The 21,765-nt window shown below is 35.4% G+C and overlaps 1 protein-coding gene across 1 annotated transcript; it reads left to right on the forward strand.

The window, feature by feature from the left end:
* The first annotated feature begins 4,039 nt into the window (after positions 1 to 4,039).
* Positions 4,040 to 20,727, forward strand: LOC306866444 (pyruvate kinase PKM-like). The gene is made up of 11 exons (XM_079411663.1): positions 4,040 to 4,128; positions 5,513 to 5,697; positions 6,545 to 6,636; positions 12,927 to 13,058; positions 13,145 to 13,331; positions 13,446 to 13,716; positions 14,469 to 14,619; positions 14,699 to 14,851; positions 16,259 to 16,425; positions 18,199 to 18,380; positions 20,239 to 20,727. Exons 2-11 carry the CDS (start codon positions 5,547 to 5,549, stop codon positions 20,343 to 20,345), a joined length of 1,593 nt encoding a protein of 530 aa, XP_079267789.1. The 5' UTR covers positions 4,040 to 4,128; positions 5,513 to 5,546; the 3' UTR covers positions 20,346 to 20,727.
* The last annotated feature ends 1,038 nt before the right edge of the window (positions 20,728 to 21,765 follow it).

Raw genomic sequence — 21,765 nt, forward strand, 5'->3', positions numbered from 1 at the left:
GACCGGCAGCTGACAGCCAGTGTGCTAGTAGCAGAGGGGGAGGAGGGGTGAGCAGAAAAGACATACCTGGTAGATCAGGGAACAGAAGATCAAATGCAACCGCCTGCGTGTCCATGACCTGATTTTTTCATCTCTTAATGCATGCCGTGTTATGCACTGCCTGACTCTGTGTGTGTGTCATTCATTTAATGAAGGGTAGATCTGTTGCTCTCTTCTATTGTGTTGAGTCATGTTTTCTATTCTATATTCTATTCTAATATGTTCCATTTGTCTGTGCAGTGCTGTGTTCTATCTTATTATATTTTTTCAACTAAGTTATTTTATGGTGTGTTCTGTTCTGTTCTATTGTGTTGAATTCCATTTTATGTTCTTGTCTGTTTTTTAATTTATGTTGAGTTCTATTCTATCTTTTATTCGAATGTGTTCTTTTATGGTGTGTTACAGTAAGTTCTGTTCCGTTATGTTCTAGTCTATTGTGTTGAGTTTTGTTTTCTATTCTATATTCTGTTCTAGTTCATTCTATTTATTTTTGCAGTGTTGTTTTCTATTTGATTGTTTTATTCTATTCAGTCCTTTTATGCTGTAATATTCTATTCTATTGTGGTGAGTTGAATTCTATTATGTGTTCTCATCTATGTTGTTTTTCTATTTCATGTTGAGTTCTAATCTACTGTTTTATTAAATTTCTGTTCTTTTATGGTGTAAGTTCTATTATGTTGTGTTCTAGCCTATTGTATTAAGTTGCATTATCTATTATATATTCTGTTCTTATGCATTCTATTTATTTTTGCAGTATTTTCTATTTCATATTTTATTCTATTGAGTTATTTTATGCTGTTCTGTTCTATCCTATTTTATTCTGTTGTGGTGAGTTGAATTCCATTATGGGTTCTCATCTATTTTGTTTAGTTTTTTTCTGTTTAATGTTGAGTTCTACTGTTTTATTCAATTTCTGTTCTTTTATGGTGTGTTAAGTTCTATTTTATTGTGTTGAGTTGTTTTATTTTGTTCTGATCTTTTGTAGTAAGTTGAATTCCATTCTGTGCTCTGTTTGAATTTCAATTCTATCTTGTCCTATTCTGCTGAGTTGTGTGGTGTTGTATTCTGCTCTTCGGTGATGTGTTAAGTTCTATTCTATTTTGAGTTGTGTTCTATTGTATTTTGTTCTTCTGTGGAGAGCTGAATTTTATTCTGCGTTCTATTCTGTTTAGTTCTTCTGTGGTGTGTTGAGCTCTATTTTATTCTGTTGTGTTCTGTTATTTTATGTTCTATTCTATACTGTTGTATTATATCATATCTGAATCTGCTGAGTTGTGTTATGTTAAATTTTTCTATTATGTTGTGCTTTGTTTTTTGTTCTATCGTATTCTGTTCAATCCTATTTTGTTCTGTTCCTTATAGCAAATCACTGGGCATTGGTGCTCCACTTAATGTGTGGTAGATTATAAAGATTATAAATATTCATATGAATTGTCCTGACGGGCCTGTTTCAAGTATTTTAAGCTTTCAACAAAGTCATTTTCATAATTTATCATTTTAACAAGAACTTTGAGTGGATAAAAATAGGTTGCTTTGTGACAGTACCTCATCATTTAGTCATTCTAGTGGGTGGGGAACAACACAGGAGATCTGAAAGAGATGGATGGTGGTGGAGACTGTGTGAGTGCAGCCCATTTAACTGTCAGAAAGGTACAAAGCAGAGGAGATCATGAACACACAAGAATTTAACCTCCCAATGCCCCAAACCGTCCCATTTGTATCATGTTCACATTACACCAAGGGTGTTTTTTTTAGACATACATCTTTCCAGTACAAAAATCAGTACTAAAATCCTTGCTATTACAATATGCAAGTTAAGTAATTTGTGTAATCTCAGACACAACATCCTTGCCTTAATCTGTAATTATCCAGGTCTCAGGCACCTGGTAATATTGGTCCCACACTAATGCAGGTACTGCAGATGTAGCACTAGCACCCACCTAAAACTGCAGAAAGTCACTGTGTACATTACAGATGGTTCAAACTGTCACAATTAAAATGTTAAATGTTTAATTAAAACTCTCTCTGGTTAGAAAATGTGCTGTCTGTCATTCTATTACATAACTGACAATGGGATTAAGAAGCAGTAATACTAGTTACAATTCTAAAAAGAAAATCATTTATTACGTTTTACTAAATTATTATGTAATAAACTCTATGCATAAATAATTAAATACTTTATAAAATATTTAAATAAAATTAATTATCTTAAACGCCTCGACAATACTCATGAGCCCTTTGTCTCATATCAGTTCTTTGTGGAATGTATGAAACAGCACATTTGTGCCTGCATATGCACCAGAGACAGCTGAACCTCAAGTAAAAGCAAATGGATCTAAATTTAGCACAACAAAGAACCTTATCTCCCAATGTCTGAAGATACGAATGTATAGGGGATGTGTTAAACAGAGTATAGGGAAAATATCTACTGTTTGACAAGAATTCTGGCTGCTGCAGATGTAGATTAAAAGTAGGGTCAGCCTTGAGCTCAGGGTGTTTAAATATAACCTCTGCATATAGAGACAGGAGGATACACTTACAGACACAAGCTGTCCAAGGATGTTTTCAGTATTGTCTATTGTCCACTAGATGGAGATAGTGGTTGTCTTACTCATAGAAACATCAACAGAAGAGGGAAAAGAGTGTTATATCAAATACTATAGAAATAAATGTTGGGGCTCATTTTGTGTCTTTAAAAATTAATAAAATAAAAGAAAAGAAAATTTTACCACAGAATGCAAATCTTGCAGACAATTATTATATATTATTATTTAAATAATAATAATAATATTATATTTAATTTCCGTATCAACCCATTAACATCCCTCTGTTTCCTTTTTTTTTTAAAGAATTTACTTTTACATTTTTTTTATATTAATTTACCTATACATTTTTTCAGGTCCAACAACAATATTATTATGTTATTAATAGTCATTTAATAATTGAATTTAGTAATAGAATTTAATTTAAATTATTAATCATTTAAATATTTAACATTTTTAAGTGAAAAGGGTGACAGCAAATCTTTAGGTAGTTATCTCTCAAAATTAAATCAGGTAAAACATGGTGTGCTAGATGACTATATTATTACATGAATGCATCAAAGAGATTGAAATTAAAAATACATTATGTAATATTCATGTTAACAGCAGATGCTTTAAAGCTGTAATTCAGATCAATGTGTGATATGATATGATAAAGCAAACCCATACCTATAAGGTGTCCATTCCAGCCAGATGTATTTTAAGAGCTTAGCTTTTTGTATGTCACTTGTCAAGGGTTTCCTTGAGATGTGCCCTTTGACATGGAGAACATACTGTACCAGAGGATGGAAATGGAGGTATGACCTTCAAAAAGTTTTACACTAGTTTGCACACTGAAGAGTAAATATGTGTAGTGAATTTAATGACTGATTAATTATGACAAACATTATTTGGATATATATGCAAAGCGTCAGATGATCTGACCTTTCCTACTCTGTGGAAATGGCATACAGAATAGGCAACAAATCAAACAAGCAGCTCCTCTATCATGGGCATCAAAGTTTCAGCTGTAGGCCTTGAGCTATTATTAGTACTCCAGATGACTGTAATGGCTGGTATTTATGAAATGACATGAAGGAGTGGTGAGGGTGTTGGGTAAAGTCATGTAGGCCTACTGTAAACAGTGAAGGGTGAAATAGTATAGTAAAATACTTAAATTAGCAATGAAAATCAAATAGAATGACAAATTGAAATATTACATGGAAATCAAGAAAATGTTTGTAACGCGTTTTTTGTTTATTAAATCCCAAAGTGAAACGATGACAGTATCAAGTTCCTATTACTATAAACTAAGGTTAAAAAAAACGTTCGCGCCAAGTGAAATAGTCCCCACAATATGTCATAAATATATCAATATTATCAATATATCATAGTATTAATATTATTAATGTAATACTTTGCACTCAATTCAAAATACTGAACTATACAGACCTGTCGGAGGAACACGCTGAGCTGTGGGAAGTAGTGCCGGTCAGTTCAGACTGGATAAGTTCAGACGGTGGCGGAGGAAGAGATCAGAGGTTCCTGCAGGCGTTCATCTTCTGAGGTAGGAGGCACTGAATTCAACAGATCATTTAAACAGGGCAGATCAAAATAGATACCTATTACGAACTGAAAGCACGCTTTAGATGTTTGGAGACCTTTTTGCTAATAAAATAAACGTATATTTGGACCTTAAAAATGATAAGGAATACATATTTTTTTGTCCACGTAATTAAAAAAAGTCAACCTGCCATTTTCTGGTGAAAACTGGAGCTGAAAGTAATTAATAATTTACATATTAATTCATTGACTTAAATCAGTTTGGTTAAAACTTTAACATATTTTGGTGTTTATTGACATGATATTTATAATTATTATTATATTTATACACTATGTTTTATTACTTTGACAAGTAGTTTTTTTACCCTGAGATCACAGTTTGCTGGAATGTGTGTGTGCAGTCATGCATTTAAACACACTCTTCCTTTCTGGCTCAGACATTGCTGCCACTGGCTCTCATTTACTCTTTTGAACCACCTTAAACCATATGATAGCTTTGTGCAAGCATCTGAATGAAATTTAAGTCATTATTCTGTGAATATCTTGCTTTGTTCAACCTTGTGAAAAGGAACTGTGCTTAATTGCATATGTATAGCACTTGTAGTGTACTAAAAGTAAAATTATATTAAAATGTACTTGCAGATAATATAAAATGAATGAAAAGGCCACTTAAGTGTACTAAATGATATAGCACTTTCATGACTGTTTCTAAACACAAGTAGACTTAGAAAAAATACTTTGCAATAATGTCATTAATTTTAGCTTTGCGTTAAAGTACTTTTTAATCATTTTATTGTGCTTTAAAGAGGTAAACTAATTTTAATTCATTGACTAACATACTAAACACCTGTAATACTTGATTTGAACTTTAGTGTGTTATTTGATTTTATATTTAAAGTTAAGTTATATTAAATATACTTAAGTGCAACTTTATCTTTACAAATGTGTAATTACAAAATGTGTTCGAATTTATTACATACAAGATTTAATAGAAATGAAATTATATGTAAGTTTACAATAATTGCTTGTCAGTATATTCAGCAGTTCACTTTAACCATATTTCAAATGCAAAATAAATTGCTTAAGCGGGTCTAAAAAGCACTAAGTTAAATCACTTGCATTTAATATACATTTAAACTATAATACATTTTCATTTAATTGTAATTAACATGCATTTAAGTGTCGAAAACATTACATTAATTTTGCACTTAAGTAGATTCTTTTAAAGTATTTTGTTTCCATAATAAATGCTCTTTAAAAGTATGGCAAAGTGTATTTCTTTTTCACAAGGGCAGTCTTGTATGAAATTATGGAGTAAAATCTTTGATATCCTGTCCTTTTGCGTACAGAAAAGAAAGTCAAAGGTGCTTTGTCCATATTTCTTCCAGGACTTTTCTAGCAGTCGCAGACACAGCTCCAGCCATGTCTCAGACGAAGACTACGGGCTCTGCCTTCATTCAGACACAGCAGATGCATGCTGCTATGGCAGAAACCTTCCTGGAGCACCTGTGTCTGCTGGACATCGACTCTGAGCCTACAGTGTCTCGCAACACAGGCATCGTCTGCACGCTCGGTCAGTGAACTACGTAAGGAACTTAAAGGAATAGTTCACCCAAAAATGAAAATTTGCTGAACATTTACTCATCGTTAGACCAAGATGTAAATGAGTTTGTTTCTTCATTGTAAAAGATTTATAGAAATTAGCATAACATCACTTGCTCACCAATGGATCCTCTGCAGTGAATGGGTGCCGTCAGAATGAGAGTCCAAACAGCTGATAAATACATACACAGCAATCTACAAGTAATCCACACGACTCCAGTCCATCAGTTAATGTCTTGTAAAGTGACAAACTGTGTTTATAAATAACAAATGAACTTTAAACCTTCGCTTTTGTTAAAAAAAATGAGTCCATAATCCATAATAATACTTCCTCCAGTAAAAAAGGCTCCTATTACATCAAAATCCAACGACATATTGCTTGATCTGTGCATATTTCTCTGCTGATTTCAGGCTTTTTCACTGAAGAAAGCATTATTATAAATAGAGGGCTCATATTTCAACTGGAAGCAACAGTTTGAAGTTAAAAACGTCTTGATGGATTCGTTTATTAAAAACAATTTATCAGTTCACAAGACATTTACTGATGGACTGGAGTTGTGTGAATTACTTGTGAATTGTTGTGATGTTTTATCAGCTTTATGGACTCTCATTCTGACGGCACCCATTCACTGCAGAGGATCCACTGGTGAGCAAGGCATTTCTCCATATCTGTTCCAATGAAGAAACAAACTCAAATACATCTTGGATGGCCTGAGGGTGAGTACATTTTCAGCAAATTTTCATTTTTGGGTGAATTATTCCTTTAATGCAAATTGTGCCTCAAAATGTTTTCAATATTGTGTTTTATCTTAATCCAGGACCTGCCTCCCGATCTGTGGAGACCCTGAAGGAGATGATCAAGTCCGGCATGAACGTTGCACGTATGAACTTCTCCCATGGAACTCACGAGGTACATGATCGCCTCCCTTATTATGGAATATTTTCCGTTAGCCTCCACTGAAATGATCCAGACATGTATTGTTATATCATCAAGCAGTCTAAAAATCTTGTAATAAAAGTTGTTCAAAAAGCCTTCATCCTCTTAGCCAGCCTTGACTTTCGTACAATCGCAGATCCTCCATTATTGTGGCATTTCTCTCGTGCCTCTTCAAATGTCAGAAGTTGTAAGCTGATCTTGTTAGCCGCTCTGATCTGTCTGGTCGATATGTTGAGTAGAGTCATCTTGGGCTGAGGCAGAGGGTGAGTTTAGACTGCGCTGACCTCTCCCCTTTAAAAGTCATGGCTTTTTACCTTTTTTTGCATGGCACCATTGCCACAGATTACTGCAGCATACGATCATGAAGTGAGGCAGTAGATATTTGTGGCTGGGGGATTGAGAAGGTCAATAGCTAATGTTCGTCTTTAATAAAGTTGCTTCTAGTATATGACGAGTAAATATTAGCACAGAGTTCATTGAGAGTTCTAGTGAGCATTACTAAGCATCTTCATGTGGTAACTTCTTTTAAAAACCATTTTAAAAATAGAAAATTTAAATATTAAATATTCGTAAAAAAAAGTAAAATCAATACTATACAATTTATTAAATTAAAAACATGAAAAACTCATTTTGGTTCCGGTATTTTTTGGATTTTATGGATTTATTTATTTATCTGTTTAGTTTAGTGAAACGTAATTTAAAAACTTACAAATAATTTACTATATGTCTGTGTGTGTTTAAATCTTTTATTTTATTTTCTCCTTATTTACATAAAAAATATGCCATTTACAGTTTGCACATTGCGAGGTATTTATTAAAAGTTCATGGAATTCTTAATCTTGTTAGTTTAACAAAACTTAATTTATCTATTCTACTATCTATTTCTACTTCAATATAAAATAAATTAATATTTTAATATTTTAATTTTAATTAATAATATATACTATACATGCTATAACTTGCATATATTTTAACGTTTATTTACATTAAAATATTTCTTTATTTTATCATTATATTTATCATCTTAATAATTATTAAATGTTAATACTTACATTAATATAAGTTTTTATTTTAACATTTGTTGATACTAATATCATACTTGGACCTGGAATCACTGTAAATTTACCATATTTAACCTGAGATTTCATTTTTTTATTTAATATTTATCCATTTGTATCTGAAATTCATAATCATTCACAATACAACACTATCCTTTTGTATCATTTCACTCTAAATTGTATTTGTTACTTATGAATTTTAAATAATTTTTTATTTTTAATATAGCATTGTTATATTATTGACACTTATACATGTTGTGATATGGTTGTGAAGTGACTGTCTTGTTATTTGCTTACACACAGTCTGTAATCAGAGAGACGACAACCAAAATCATATTAATTCACTGAAACTAACAGTTTGAGATCAGAAGCAGTCAAATGTTTCTGTGGGTCACTGGAAACATAACCTGTCTCTCCCTGATTCTATATATACACCTCTGTCTCTGCCTCGAGCCTGCAATTGAGCTCACAGGACAGAGACACTGAGCTGTAGACTTTACAGCAAAAAAGACATGTTCGCTTTGCTCTTTTTATTTTGTAACATCATGTTCAGTAGAGTTTTACAGGTCTCAGAGCTCATGCTGCCAATCGATAAAACTTCCTTCTGAGAACAAGAATCAGCGTACAAGCAGAACAAAGAAGAACAAATTGTCTAAAAAGAGTTTTTAATGTTTCTAAAGGACAAAAATGGTGCCATATATAAATGACATGATGAAGTTGGGTTGCTTGGAGATATCAGAGCCAATATAATATATTATGTGACCCTGGACCACAAAACCAGTCTTAAGTAGCACAGATATATTTGTAGCAATAGACAACAATACATTGAATGGGTCAAAATTATCGATTTTTTGTTTATGCCAAAAATCATTAGGATATTAAGTCAAGATCAAGTTCCATGAAGATGTTTTGTAAATTTCCTACCATAAATACATAAAAACTTCATTTTTGATTAGTAATATGCATTGCTAAGAACTTCATTTGGACAACTTTAAAGGCGATTTTCTCAATATTTTGATTTTTTTTACACCCTCAGATTCCAGATTTTCAAATAGTTGTATCTAGACAAATATTGTCCTATTCAAACAAACCATACATCAATGGAAAGCTTATTTATTCGGCTATAAGGTGATGTATAAATCACAATTTAAGGAAAAATCGACCCTTATGGCTAGTTTTGTTATAAGACATAATATAATATAATATAATATAATATAATGGAAGCTTGGTTGTCTGCTTGTATATATTACAATTCTGAAATTATATTTCACATCTCATAATTAAGACTTTATATCTTGCATTTCTTAGCAATATATAGAAAAATATTATTTGATCCCCTGCTGATTTTGATCAATCAGCAAGATTTCTGGCTCCCTGGTGTCTTTTATACATTTAAGGAGCTGATATTAGGAGCACTCTCTTAAAGGGATAACTCCTAATCTCAGCTTGTTACCTGTATAAAATACACCTGTCAATCAAATTCCAAACTCTCCACCATGGCCAAGACCAAAGAGCTGTCCAAGGATGTCAGGGACAAGATTGTAGACCCACACAAGGCTGGAATGGGCTACAAGACCATCGCCAAGCAGCTTGGTGGGAAGGTGACAACAGTTGGTGCGATTATTCGCAAATGGAAGAAGCACAAAATTACTATCAATCTCCCTCGGACTGGGGCTCCATGCAGGATCTCACCTCGTGGAGTTTCAATGATCATGAGAACGGTGAGGAATCAGCCCAGAACTACACGGGAGGATCTTGTCAATGATCTCAAGGCAGCTGGGACCATAGTCATCAAGAAAACAATTGGTAACACACTACGCCGTGAAGGACTGAAATCCTGCAGTGCCCGCAAGGTCCCCCTACTCAAGAAAGCACATGTACAGGTCCATCTGAAGTTTGCCAAAGATTCAGAGGAAAACTGGGTGAAAGTGTTGTGGTCAGATGAGACCAAAATCCAGCTCTTTGGCATCAACTCAACTCGCTGTGTTTGGAGGAGGAGGAATGCTGCCTATGACCCCAAGAACACCATCCCCACGTCAAGCATGGAGGTGAAAACAATATGCTTTGGGGGTGTATTTCTGCTAAAGGGACAGGACAACTGCATCGCATCAAAGGGACGATGGACGGGGCCATGTACCGTCAGGGCCAGGGCATTTAAAATGGGTCGTGGATGGGTATTCCAGCATGACAATGACCCAAAACACACAGCCAAGGCAACAAAGGAGTGGCTCAAGAAGAAGCACATTAAGGTCCTGGAGTGGCCTAGCCAGTCTCCAGACCTTAATCCCATAGAAAATCCATGGAGGGAGCTGAAGGTTCGAGTTGCCAAACGTCAGCCTCCAATCCTTAATGACTTGGAGAGGATCTGCAAAGAGGAGTGGGACAAAATCCCTCCTGAGATGTGTGCAAACCTGGTGGCCAACTACAAGAAACGTTTTTGTTATTCTGTCTCTCACTGTTCAAATAAACCTACCATTAAAATTATAGACTGATCATTTCTTTATCACTTGGCAGTATGTCACTTCACAAAAGACAAAAAATAGCAGAATAATATTTTCTATATTTGATATATCATCAGTTGCTAAATTAAAATCTGCGTTCGCTGCCTGGCGCTGAGCCAGATACAGACGCGTTTTTCCAGCACTGCGCATTATAACCAATCAGACACGATGCTGTTGAGCTTATGAACGCAATGACCAATCAGAGGCGTTCAGATGAGTCATCGCTAAAATGCCGGTGTTGTCTTCACTTGCTCGCTGACAGGCGAATTCTTTCGTTAGAAATAACAAAGTGCAGATGTGTGTATGAATCTGTAAGTAAGATATTCATTTCATAATGCAAACAGCTTCAGTGATTTTAATGGGAGTTTTTGAGAGTGCTTGAAATCTAGACTGCCAGTGAAAATGTTATTTGATAAAGTAAATGTTCTTTGCTCTCTTTCTGTACAATGAAAGTGTTATGATAAGCAGCCTAACTTACAATGTTTTTAATATTCACATTAAATATAAAGTCAGTCGTATTAAAAGTATGTTATAGCATGACACCCATATCTGTTACTTAAGTAAACAGACAGGTTTTTATGCATAGTTAATAGACTACATAATTAGGCTACTTTGACCATAATAATCTATAAAGGTGAGAATCGAGATATTTCATTATATAGTTAATGTGTTTGGGAATGTTTTGAATGAAAAGGAGAAAAATAAATAAAACATAAGTGCTATTGTGGTTGCAGTGTGTCACATGACAACCCCCCACCCCACTTGTGCCCCCTCAAAAATAATGAGTGCATGATGCCCCTGGTCATCATGCAAAGAATCAGCGCAAAGGATCATGGGGGCCCGAAGTGTCCATCAGTTGTACCCTTCGAAATCCTTCATTCTGAAGGGCCCTTTGTAGTGGCTAATTCTGAGCACTTCGGTTTGGAACGACCCTTCAATATGGCGGCCCTTCGGTGCCCTTTGGAGGCCGATATATCCCGTTTGGAATGCACCGACAATGTCTTCGTAACACTGACCTTTTTTTCTAAATCTGAGAGGAGTTGAAATAAAAAGTTGGAATTACCTTTTTAACTTTTTATTCCATACCAGAGACAGAATTGCAAGATTAAATCTCAGAATTGCAAGATATAATACATAATATAATTAGTCATAAGTCGACTGTAGTATCTGTCAATCGATTTAAAAAAATAACTAATTACATATTTTTTATGGCTGACTGATACCAGTACTACTACTGATGTCTATAGGAAATTATTATTTTTTTCCCAATATTTAAAAATTAACTATAGCCAATCAACATTACAGTGTAATTGAGAGCTATCGATTTTAACATTTATTAGACTTTAAAAAATAACTTTAATTTTAGTGAACTAATACAATCTTCACATAAACCCATTATAATAAATGTCATATTTATTGTGTCCTTCAGCAAGTAGGAAATATACAGAAATTGAATCAAATTAAATATAGATGAATCCTTAAAGCTACAAAAGTGATTGATTTCCTCTTTTTTTTGTTCTTTGATTAACAGACATCACAGCAGCTGGTTATTAGGTTATTTGGCTGCTATTACTTTAAGAGCTGCCGCTGCTGATCGTGATGCTCATCTGACTCGCATGCTCATAGGCTGCATCCGAAAACTTAGGCAGCTGACTTGCTGCCTCGATGCCTTATGAGGCAATGACTTTGCAGGCAGCGTTTCTGCACGAAGGCACCTCACGAAACGGACGGGCTTCTGAGGCAGCATAGCGGTTTAATGATCTACAACAAAATAGAATGAGTTTTGCTGATAACTAAACAAATATTGAATTACTATAATACTAATTTCTCACTAGAAATAACATCAAAAGTGCAAAAAGTTAATCAGAAATATACATTTACACACAAACTGACAACCAAACACAACTTTCAGATGCCATCTTTATTTTTAGGTCAACCTTCACAGAATGGAACGCACAGGATTGTGGGATATCAAAGGCAGCGAAGGATACATCTATGCTGCCTTCAAAAATCAATCAGATGAAGGTATCTCATAAGCTAACTTTGGATTCGGACGTGATTTTTCAGTTTTCGGATGCAGCCATAGTTTCATTTGCGTTTTATTATGACATGATACAGGCGACAGACAGAGCACACCGCCGTATTTGTACGTGCAATTAAAGAGCATGCGCTACGAGCACAGTATAACGACTGACAGGACAGGAAGATTAGTTTTTACTGACATATGGCCTGACAACATCTCTTTTGACCGCAGTTCACTGATGCTCTACTGAAGCGCCTCGTCATCTATACCGTTTTCCACACTCGTTTGACTCGCGCCTGGCGCTGAGGCAAAGTGTAGCATGTCTGAAAAGTCTCCTGTTTGATGTGGTTGTAAAGATGCTCTGCATTTAAATAAATGCAATTCTTGTCAAGAAAAAAGAGACAGAAGCAGCAGTTGTGATTGGGGTGGCCAACCCTAGCCCCACCCCTGCGTTAACTGCATTAGATATTTTTAACGCCGTTAAACTGGAAAAATTCATCGCCTGTGTTAACGCGCTAATTTCACTTATCAGTATTGGCCACTGTTTATTTACTTCTTTTTCATACTTCTTTTCCTTATTTGTACTTTTAGATGACATTTTCTGTCATCTTATGCTCACTTATAGTAAATATTTAAAATATTTGACACTCATTTTTACTGTAAATAACCTTTTTAATGCAGTACCATGCTGACACCATCAAGAATGTTCGTGAAGCCATTGAGAGTTTTGGAGCTGGTAGCATTGAGTACCGCCCAGTGGCCATTGCTCTGGATACCAAAGGCCCTGAGATCAGGACTGGACTTATTAAAGGCGTAAGTATAGCGGCTCATTTTTTGATGTTCTTCTCAATATTTGAAACTCTTGTTTCAGACCTCATCTATGTATGTGGTTTCTTCAGAGTGGCACTGAGGAGGTCAAGCTTGTCAAGGGTAACATGATCAAGCTTACTCTAGATGACAGCTTAATGGACAATTGCGATGACAAGGTTCTGTGGCTGGACTACAAGAACATCACAAAGGTGGTGCAGCAGGGCAGCCATGTTTACGTAGACGACGGTCTTATTTCACTCAAAGTTAAGGAAATTGGTGAGTTCCAAGTTCAAGTTCAGTGAATCTCTCCTATCATAACCACATAGTATTTTCAAGCCTTTGAAACATCACATCAGGACTGTGTTGTTTTAACGTTGTTGAATGTTCCAGGTTCTGATTTCCTAAACTGCGAGATTGAGAATGGAGGCATGTTGGGCAGCAAGAAAGGCGTGAACCTGCCCGGGGCCAAAGTTGACTTGCCCGCAGTGTCTGAGAAGGACATTCAGGACCTTCAGTTTGGTGTGGAGCAGGGCGTTGACATGGTTTTTGCCTCCTTTATCCGCAAAGCTGATGACGTGCATGCTGTCAGGAAGGTGCTCGGAGAGAAAGGCAAAGACATCAAGATCATCAGCAAGCTGGAGAACCACGAGGGTGTGCGCAAGTGAGTGATAATATAATACTTGTTAATATAAATAAAGTGATTATATAATAATAATCATTATTACATTTCATACGATTTTTTATTATATATATAAAAAAACTATATTGAAATATATAAATTAAAAATTAATAAAAAAATATTTTCAATGTAGAAATATCCTTTCAAAAGTTTAGGGTCAGTAAGATTTTTTTCAGCAAGAATGCATTCAATTGTCATTCAAAAGTGACAAAGACATTTATAATGTTACAAAAGATTTATATGTAAAATAAATTCTGTTCTTCTGAACTTTCTATTCAAAGAATCCTAAAAGAAAATATATCACAGAGTTTCCACAAAAATATTAAGTTGAAACAACTGTTTTCGGAAGATAATAAGAAATGTTTCTTGTGTACCAAATTTCAAAAGGATCATGTGACACTGAAGAATGGAGTAATGACTGTTGAAATTTCAATGTAAACATTTAAAAATTGAACAGTTATTTTAAATAGTAATAATGTCACAATATTACAGTTTTTACTGTATTTTTGATCAAATAAATGCAGCATTGGATAGCATAAGAGACTTCTTTAAAAAACATGAAAAATGTGTGCCTGTGTATGTATAAGTATAATGCAACATAATATATTGTATGTGCACAGTATATTAATTGGAATTTATTTCAAAGTGGGCATTCCTTACTGTGTGTTTGTAGATTGAGTTTGTTGCTCTGATTACTTCTTTATTTGCATTTCTTTATTTCTTTATTTGTGTAGGTTTGATGAGATCCTGGAGGCTAGCGATGGTATCATGGTTGCCCGTGGAGATCTGGGTATTGAGATCCCAACTGAGAAGGTGTTCCTGGCTCAGAAGATGATGATTGGTCGCTGTAACAGAATTGGCAAACCAATCATCTGCGCTACACAGGTTAGGACAGACACCATGCAGAAGCGAGTGAGCCGGCTCAGTTCAGCCAGCAAAATCTGACTGTCTCTTTGACTGACAGATGCTGGAGAGCATGATCAAGAAGCCCCGCCCCACCCGTGCCGAGAGCAGCGACGTGGCCAATGCCGTGCTCGATGGCGCCGACTGTATTATGCTGAGCGGGGAGACCGCAAAGGGTGAATACCCTCTAGAGTCTGTGCGCACGCAGCACCAGGTACTGTACCATCAAGAGCGCCACCTTCTGGCTTTACCTGACCAGAGCCTGATAAGTGTACTAATGCTAATATGTTAATAATACACTGTAAATGTATCTTGCTAAACTGAACATTCATGTAATCTCACCCTAAACCTCTTAACTCCAAAAGCAAATCTAGCAAAACTAAACACTATCTAAATGCTAATGCTGTAGCTGTAACTGTACTGTCTACATGTGCAATTAACTGTAACCCTTGTGAAAAAGTATACTTTAGCATACATTTATTATGAAAATAATACACTTTATATATACTCAATAATTAATAATATACAGATTTGAAGAAGTTTAGCATTACATCTCTTGCTCACCAATGGATCCTCTGCACCAATGGGTGCCGTCAGAATGAGAGTCCAAACAGCTGATAAAAACGTCACAAAAATCCACAAGTAATCCACATGACTCCAGTGAATTAAAGTCTTGAAAACTGAAAAGTTGTCCAAATCCATCAAATGCATTTTTTTATTTCAAACCGTTGCTTTTGGTTAAAAGAGTCCTCTATTCATAACATTACTTTCTCCAGTGAAAAGTCATCTCGTCTGAATCAGGAGAGAAATATGCACAGATCAAGCGTTGTTTGCAAGTGAAAATATTCCAAAACAGTCTTAAGCAAATATCTGTTAATTTTGATGCGAGAGGATGACAGGGGATGGACATTTTCACTGGAGGAAGCGCGATTATGAAATATGGACTAGTATTTTGGCCAGAAACAATGGTTTAAATTAAAATGCCTTTTCTTTTCTTTTTTTTTTCTTTTTTTTTTTTTTTACTAACATGCAGCTTTTAACTTTACGAAACATTAATTGATGGACTGGAGTCATGTGAATTACTTGTGGATTATTGTGATGTTTATATCAGCTGTTTGGACTCTCATTCTAACGGCACCCATTCACTGCAGAGGTGAGCAAGTGATGCTAAATTTCTCAAACGGTTCCAATGAAGAACTAAAACTCATCTACATCTTGGATGGCCTGAGGGTGAGTAAATTTTCATTCATTTTAAACGATTCCTTTAAGTTCAATTATTTTTTTACAAGGGTATGTTAGCCTTGCAAGTTCTGTGCTTTAACGTGCTTGTTTCTGTGCCATTTAGTTAAGATTGCCTGTTGGGCTGGTGTTGTGATGATTTCTCACATGCTTTTGAGGAAATGCAGCACTACTTCTCTCACTACCAAAGGTTTCTTATCTAATTTATCAGCAAAGGTTTTTTATCATTGTCAAACTGAATAGAACTCCATCAAAATAAGTGCTCTGGTGGTACCAGGATACCAGTGATGGTTTCACATGGTAATAATGTGATTTATACAATGGCAATAAAATAATAAGGTTTTTGTCTCCTCATTTGTGTCATTTCTTCACGTTGTATTAGATCGCCCGTGAAGCCGAGGCCGCTATGTTCCACAGGCAGTTATTTGAAGAGCTTCGCCGTACCACCCATCTGACCCGTGACCCCACTGAGTCCGTGGCCATTGGTGCAGTGGAAGCTTCCTTCAAGTGCTGTGCCAGTGCCATCATTGTGCTCACCAAGACTGGCAGGTCAGAGATGCTCTCAATAACCCTAAAGGCTTACAGTGGCATTTACACAAACATACACACACACACGGTTCTAATATTAGGTACAGTGACCTCTACTCCGTGTCGTGCACATGACATTGTAAAACATATGCATGCATTGTAAGATGCACAAATTCTTATGCCAGTTTAGAATATATTTAACTCTTAATTTTATAATTTGTGTTGAGTTCTTTTACTCGCTGTCTCTCGTTTACTCACATATATTATCCGTTTTGCCATTTGGCTGATCGAAATGCATCTCATTGCGCCCGAGCGAGACAGTCTGACCTTTGCAGGCCTGAACCTTGACATTTCATAGGCTAATTTAAACTCCTTATTCACTTGTCCAACAGTAGGTTGCAGAGGCAAAAGTGCACCCTCACTGGGGCTTGTATTCAGGAGTGTGTTTTTCCGGCTGACTCCAACCAGAGCAGATACAATTTCATACCCATCATTTGCATTTTATCTGTTCAAAAATGAAAATTGTTTTGCAAATCCTTTTTTTTTTATTGATCTTAGGAAATATTCTAATATTTTGAGATACTGGATTTTTTACTCATGAGCTGTAAGCTCTAATAATCAAAATTAGAGAAACTTTTGAAATGTTTTACTTTACATGTAATGAATCTAGAATATATGAATGTTTCACTTTTTGAAATAAGTTACAAAAAAAGAACTTTCATGATATTCAGTTTTTTTTAGATGCACCTGTGTGTGTGTGTGTGTATGTATGTGTATGTGTATGTATATATAAATATAAATGTATATATATTTGTTTATACATTCTTTATGAAAACAAAAGTCATGTTTTACTAGCAATCAAAATATTAATATAAGGATATTAATAATAATAATAATAATAATAATTATTATTATAATCAACAGTTATTATTGTGGTTGTTTTTAAATATATAGTTTATAATGTGTTACATATTAAACTATTAAAATACATGCTTCATGAAATCAATAAAACATGTTTTAGCTAGCTAAAATGTTTTTTACATGCTTTGTGAAAATAAAACTGTCATGTTTTACTAGCAGTGGAGATATTAATATAACATTAATTATAATATTTTTATGAATAACAACAACAACAATTATAATAATTATTATTACCTAATAATATTTTCTAACAATAATAATAATAATTATGAATGTGGTTGCTTTTAAATATATATTTTTTATATGTATATATATATTTATAAATATATTGTCACGCACCAGCTGCTACAGTGTGTGAACGAGGAGACGAAGGAGCGCTGAGACGTGGGAGATTCACATTCACAGTCTTTATTTGACAAGATAGCCAGGAACACACATGTAGAGCGGGGTGAAGACAATTCAATACTGGACAGGAAACACAGGGCAGAACACACTATAAATGCTGAACATAACATAAATTAACTGATAATCAAACTAAACGAGGACAGGAAACAGGAAGGACTAAATATGGGCATGTGGGGAACAAAACACAAGACACAGCAAACACAAGCCTGACATGTATATTGTTACATATTAAACTATTAAAATACATGCTGCATGAAAACAAAACAGTCATGTTCTATTAGCAATGAAAATTCTAGGTAACATTAGTGCCATCTTATCCATTACTAATTATAATGATTAATATTAATATTAATAATCAATTAACTATTATCATTAATATTATTTCTATAATAATGAATTACTAATATTTTGTCGACCTATAATAATTCTGTCTTAATTTTTTGTGTCACCCTGTCTTTGTCTCCTCAGGTCTGCCCAGCTGCTGTCCAGATACAGGCCACGTGCTCCTATCATGGCCGTGACCCGTAACGGCCAGGCAGCCCGGCAGCTGCACCTGTATCGCGGCGTCATCCCCATCCTCTACACCAAACCTGCTAATGATGTATGGGCTGAGGATGTGGATCTACGTGTCAGCTTCACCCTGGAGATTGGTAATGAAACATCCAGAGAAATGTAGCACTTCATTTGGTGTGACACTAACAGATGCACATTGATTTAGTTAAAGTCATTTACAGAGCAGCTTACCTTTTAAAAGGATGCTGGTGGCTGCTACAGGAAGCCACTTGATCACTTTACTTGGTCAATTTAAAAAAAAAAAAGTCAGTAGCCAATAATCAGTAGTTTACATATCAGTAGTCGCGCACACTTATAATAAACATAAAGTTGGTTTGGACGCTAATACAGTTGTCTTTATAGTTATAATTTTTGGTGTAAACAGGCCTTAAAGGATTATTCACTCCAAGAACAATAATTACAACTATAACTATAAAGTTTTAAGAATAATTCTAATTCTAAATAAATAGTGAAGTCCACATCACGACTATAACGATAACGACAGAGGGATGATATCATTGGAATCACTTCGAGAATGATTTTATCCAGGTGATAAAACTTTGACAGCCAATCAGAATCCACTAACTTTACAACATAACTGCAGCATGCGATAATATAGTTATCGTTATTGTTATCTGTTTAGTTATCATTCTTGATGTGAAGAGCCTTAATGCCATTGCACACTGAGTGCGAAATTTTCATCCGACCTCACGTTGTGTCAATCATGTTTACACACTGCCTCCAAAACTTTCATCCGTCATAAAAAAATTCTGATTGGGTTCTCAGGATTGGATGGACCCAGTGTTTCCTTTTTTTTTTTTTTTTTTACTCTTTTTAAGAAGCGAGAGGACAACAAAATCATCCTCACTGCTTGAAGACACCATTTAGTACTGTTTTACGAGTTTTTCTGCAACGTATTAATTAATGCATTGGACTCGGTGTGGAAAGTTTCTGTGCGTGACAAATTTTTAGGATTACGAATATGAAAAAAACCGCATACAAAAATTTCAGTCTTTTGAAAGCTTTTGAAGCTTTAGCTTTAAAGGTGCTAGGACTAAAAGCTAACGTGTGTTTTAAAAGTCACAAACTGTAATTTAACATCAAGTTAAAGGTAGGGTAGGTGATTTCGGAGAGGCTAGCAATAGTAAGCTATAGGGATGTAACGATTAACCGTGAGCCGGTTGAAAATCGATTCAAATATGTGACGATTCAAATCGGTTGAGATTCTAAACAAATCGCGATTCAATTAGGGGTAGGAGTTTATATGAATGTATGTCTGATGGGAACATACTGTCTTTAGAAAAGTTTAGATGGTATTTTTTCTTTTCATCTTGCCTCTGTATAATGCATGTTGAAGTTATTGCAGTGCAGTGCAGTGCAGCACTGCTTTGTCTACAGCGGAAACCAAGGAAACGCTTTAAGTGCCACCTGCTGGCAGAGAGTGAATCTGCGTCTCATTCAACTCGTCTGCTGTTTCTGTTTTATACAGATATTTTTTATGTATAGTTTCACAAAACTGAAGTCAAACCATTCTGTTTTTGCTTCAAATTTCGAAATTATACAGTCTAATTTAGATATAAATAGTAATAGTTACATCCCTAGTAAGCTAGCTTTGAAAGCATAAGATCTCACCCTGCTTGCAAATCACTCTCCAAAGCCTCTCCTCATACCGAGGGCTATGATTGGACAAATATTTTATGGTCCTATGCCTTCCACAGACAATTTAAATACATATAAATACATTTAGACCACTTAACGTAGTGATTGCTATCGGGATGTGAAGAGACCTTCAACCAGCATAACAAAAAATGTTTTTGAACCAAATCACCTACCCTGCTTTTAATGTAAACGTGGGTTTAGATGTGATCAAGACTGTTTGATAATCATATATCAGGCACTAAAACCATTCAGCTTTGTACTTGAGTTCTTCTTTAAATCCTCCATTTTAATTTTCAGGCAAAACCCGGAAGTACTTCAAGTCTGGTGACGTTATCATCGTTGTCACAGGCTGGCGTCCAGGATCTGGCTACACCAACACCATGCGCATTGTTGTGGTGCCTTGAGCTCAACCTCATGAACTGTACCCCACACCCCTAACCCCCAGTATGTTTTCACATGCAAACATTTTGTCAGCTGTTCAGCCTCCAATGAAGATATTCAAGTCCCAAAAATAGACCTGCAGTGTCGGTCACTTGCTTAAACTCCCATCAATCCCTTTTCATCCCACAGGAAAATTATTTTCATCAGCACTGTACTGTATGTGACCTTTTTGTATCCTGAGATATTATGGAATTCCATTATTTTTCCCTGTACGTTTTAATCTTTGTTGTTTTTCTTGTTGAAAACGATTAAACAGCATATCGTTTTGTTCACCGTTTGTTTTCATATATTGTCAAATGCAAATATAACTATATTAAAAATACAGAATCTCTATAATTAGGTCTGTCCAATGTCATTGCTCCGTTTAAACTTATAAATAACTCCTGATGCTAAATAATTTTAGAAAAAAATATACTGAATGTATTCTACGTGCTTAGCATTACACACATTTAATGGCTTGAATTAGAAAGCTATGATTTGCCTTCGAGGTCTGTAGTCCATTAGCGGTTATATTAAAACCCTTGAGAGCTAAAGATAATTTAATAAGTTGAGGTTTTAAACAGACCGCTAGGGGTCAGTGTGTAATTGGACATCCAAGCACTGCATTGCACGTTATTAAAAACCAAAAGTCAAACGTTCATAATTTATTCATTTTATTTATTTAATTCATTTGGATAGCGAAAAGACGCATTGAAAATACCCTGAATATTCCTCCGGGAGAAGGGTAGCTACTAAGAGAAAATGGGAAAAAAACTAAACAAAAAACAGCACGGACCTAAATAAAAACTTATCATCTTATGTGCAGGAGCCGGTCGGATGTAGCAAGTCCTGATGCGCAATTAAAATTCATAACATACTGGGTAACTTTCCAAAGTTTCACAAGGGCCAACAATAAGGGGGAAATCAGGTTTCATTCCAGTCTAGGGATCCATTTGGCATTAATATAACGGGATCACGCTGTAATTAGCAGGGCTTGCAGTCTGGGTGTACCTTGGCTGCATTGTCAGAGTGGCAGGGATCAGCTGGTCAATTTGTATGCAAATAGGGTGAGGCTTAGCCAGGCTTTGATTCGCCAGCAGGGCTCGCTGACATCAAGCCGCTATGAGTGGAATTCTTACGAAGCACCAGCTTCAGTGCGGAGACAAAGTATAATAAACATCATTTCAGCCTTTGGTGTTCATAAGACATCTCTGCTTGGTTCCACCACACGGAGGAGAATACCTCTCTGGTGAGCGAAACATACAGATTAGATGCTCTCTGTTTCGCGATGATACTGATAGGGGTTAAACAGTGCAGTTTAGTGGGGGATGGAGAGCAGGACAGTGATCCACTACTGTCTCAGGGAAGTGAACGATGCTATCACAGTTCCCCACTGGAGCTACG

The sequence above is a fragment of the Barbus barbus genome (genome assembly GCF_936440315.1).
Source record: "Barbus barbus genome assembly, chromosome: 48".
NCBI classification, from domain to species: Eukaryota; Metazoa; Chordata; class Actinopteri; order Cypriniformes; family Cyprinidae; genus Barbus; species Barbus barbus.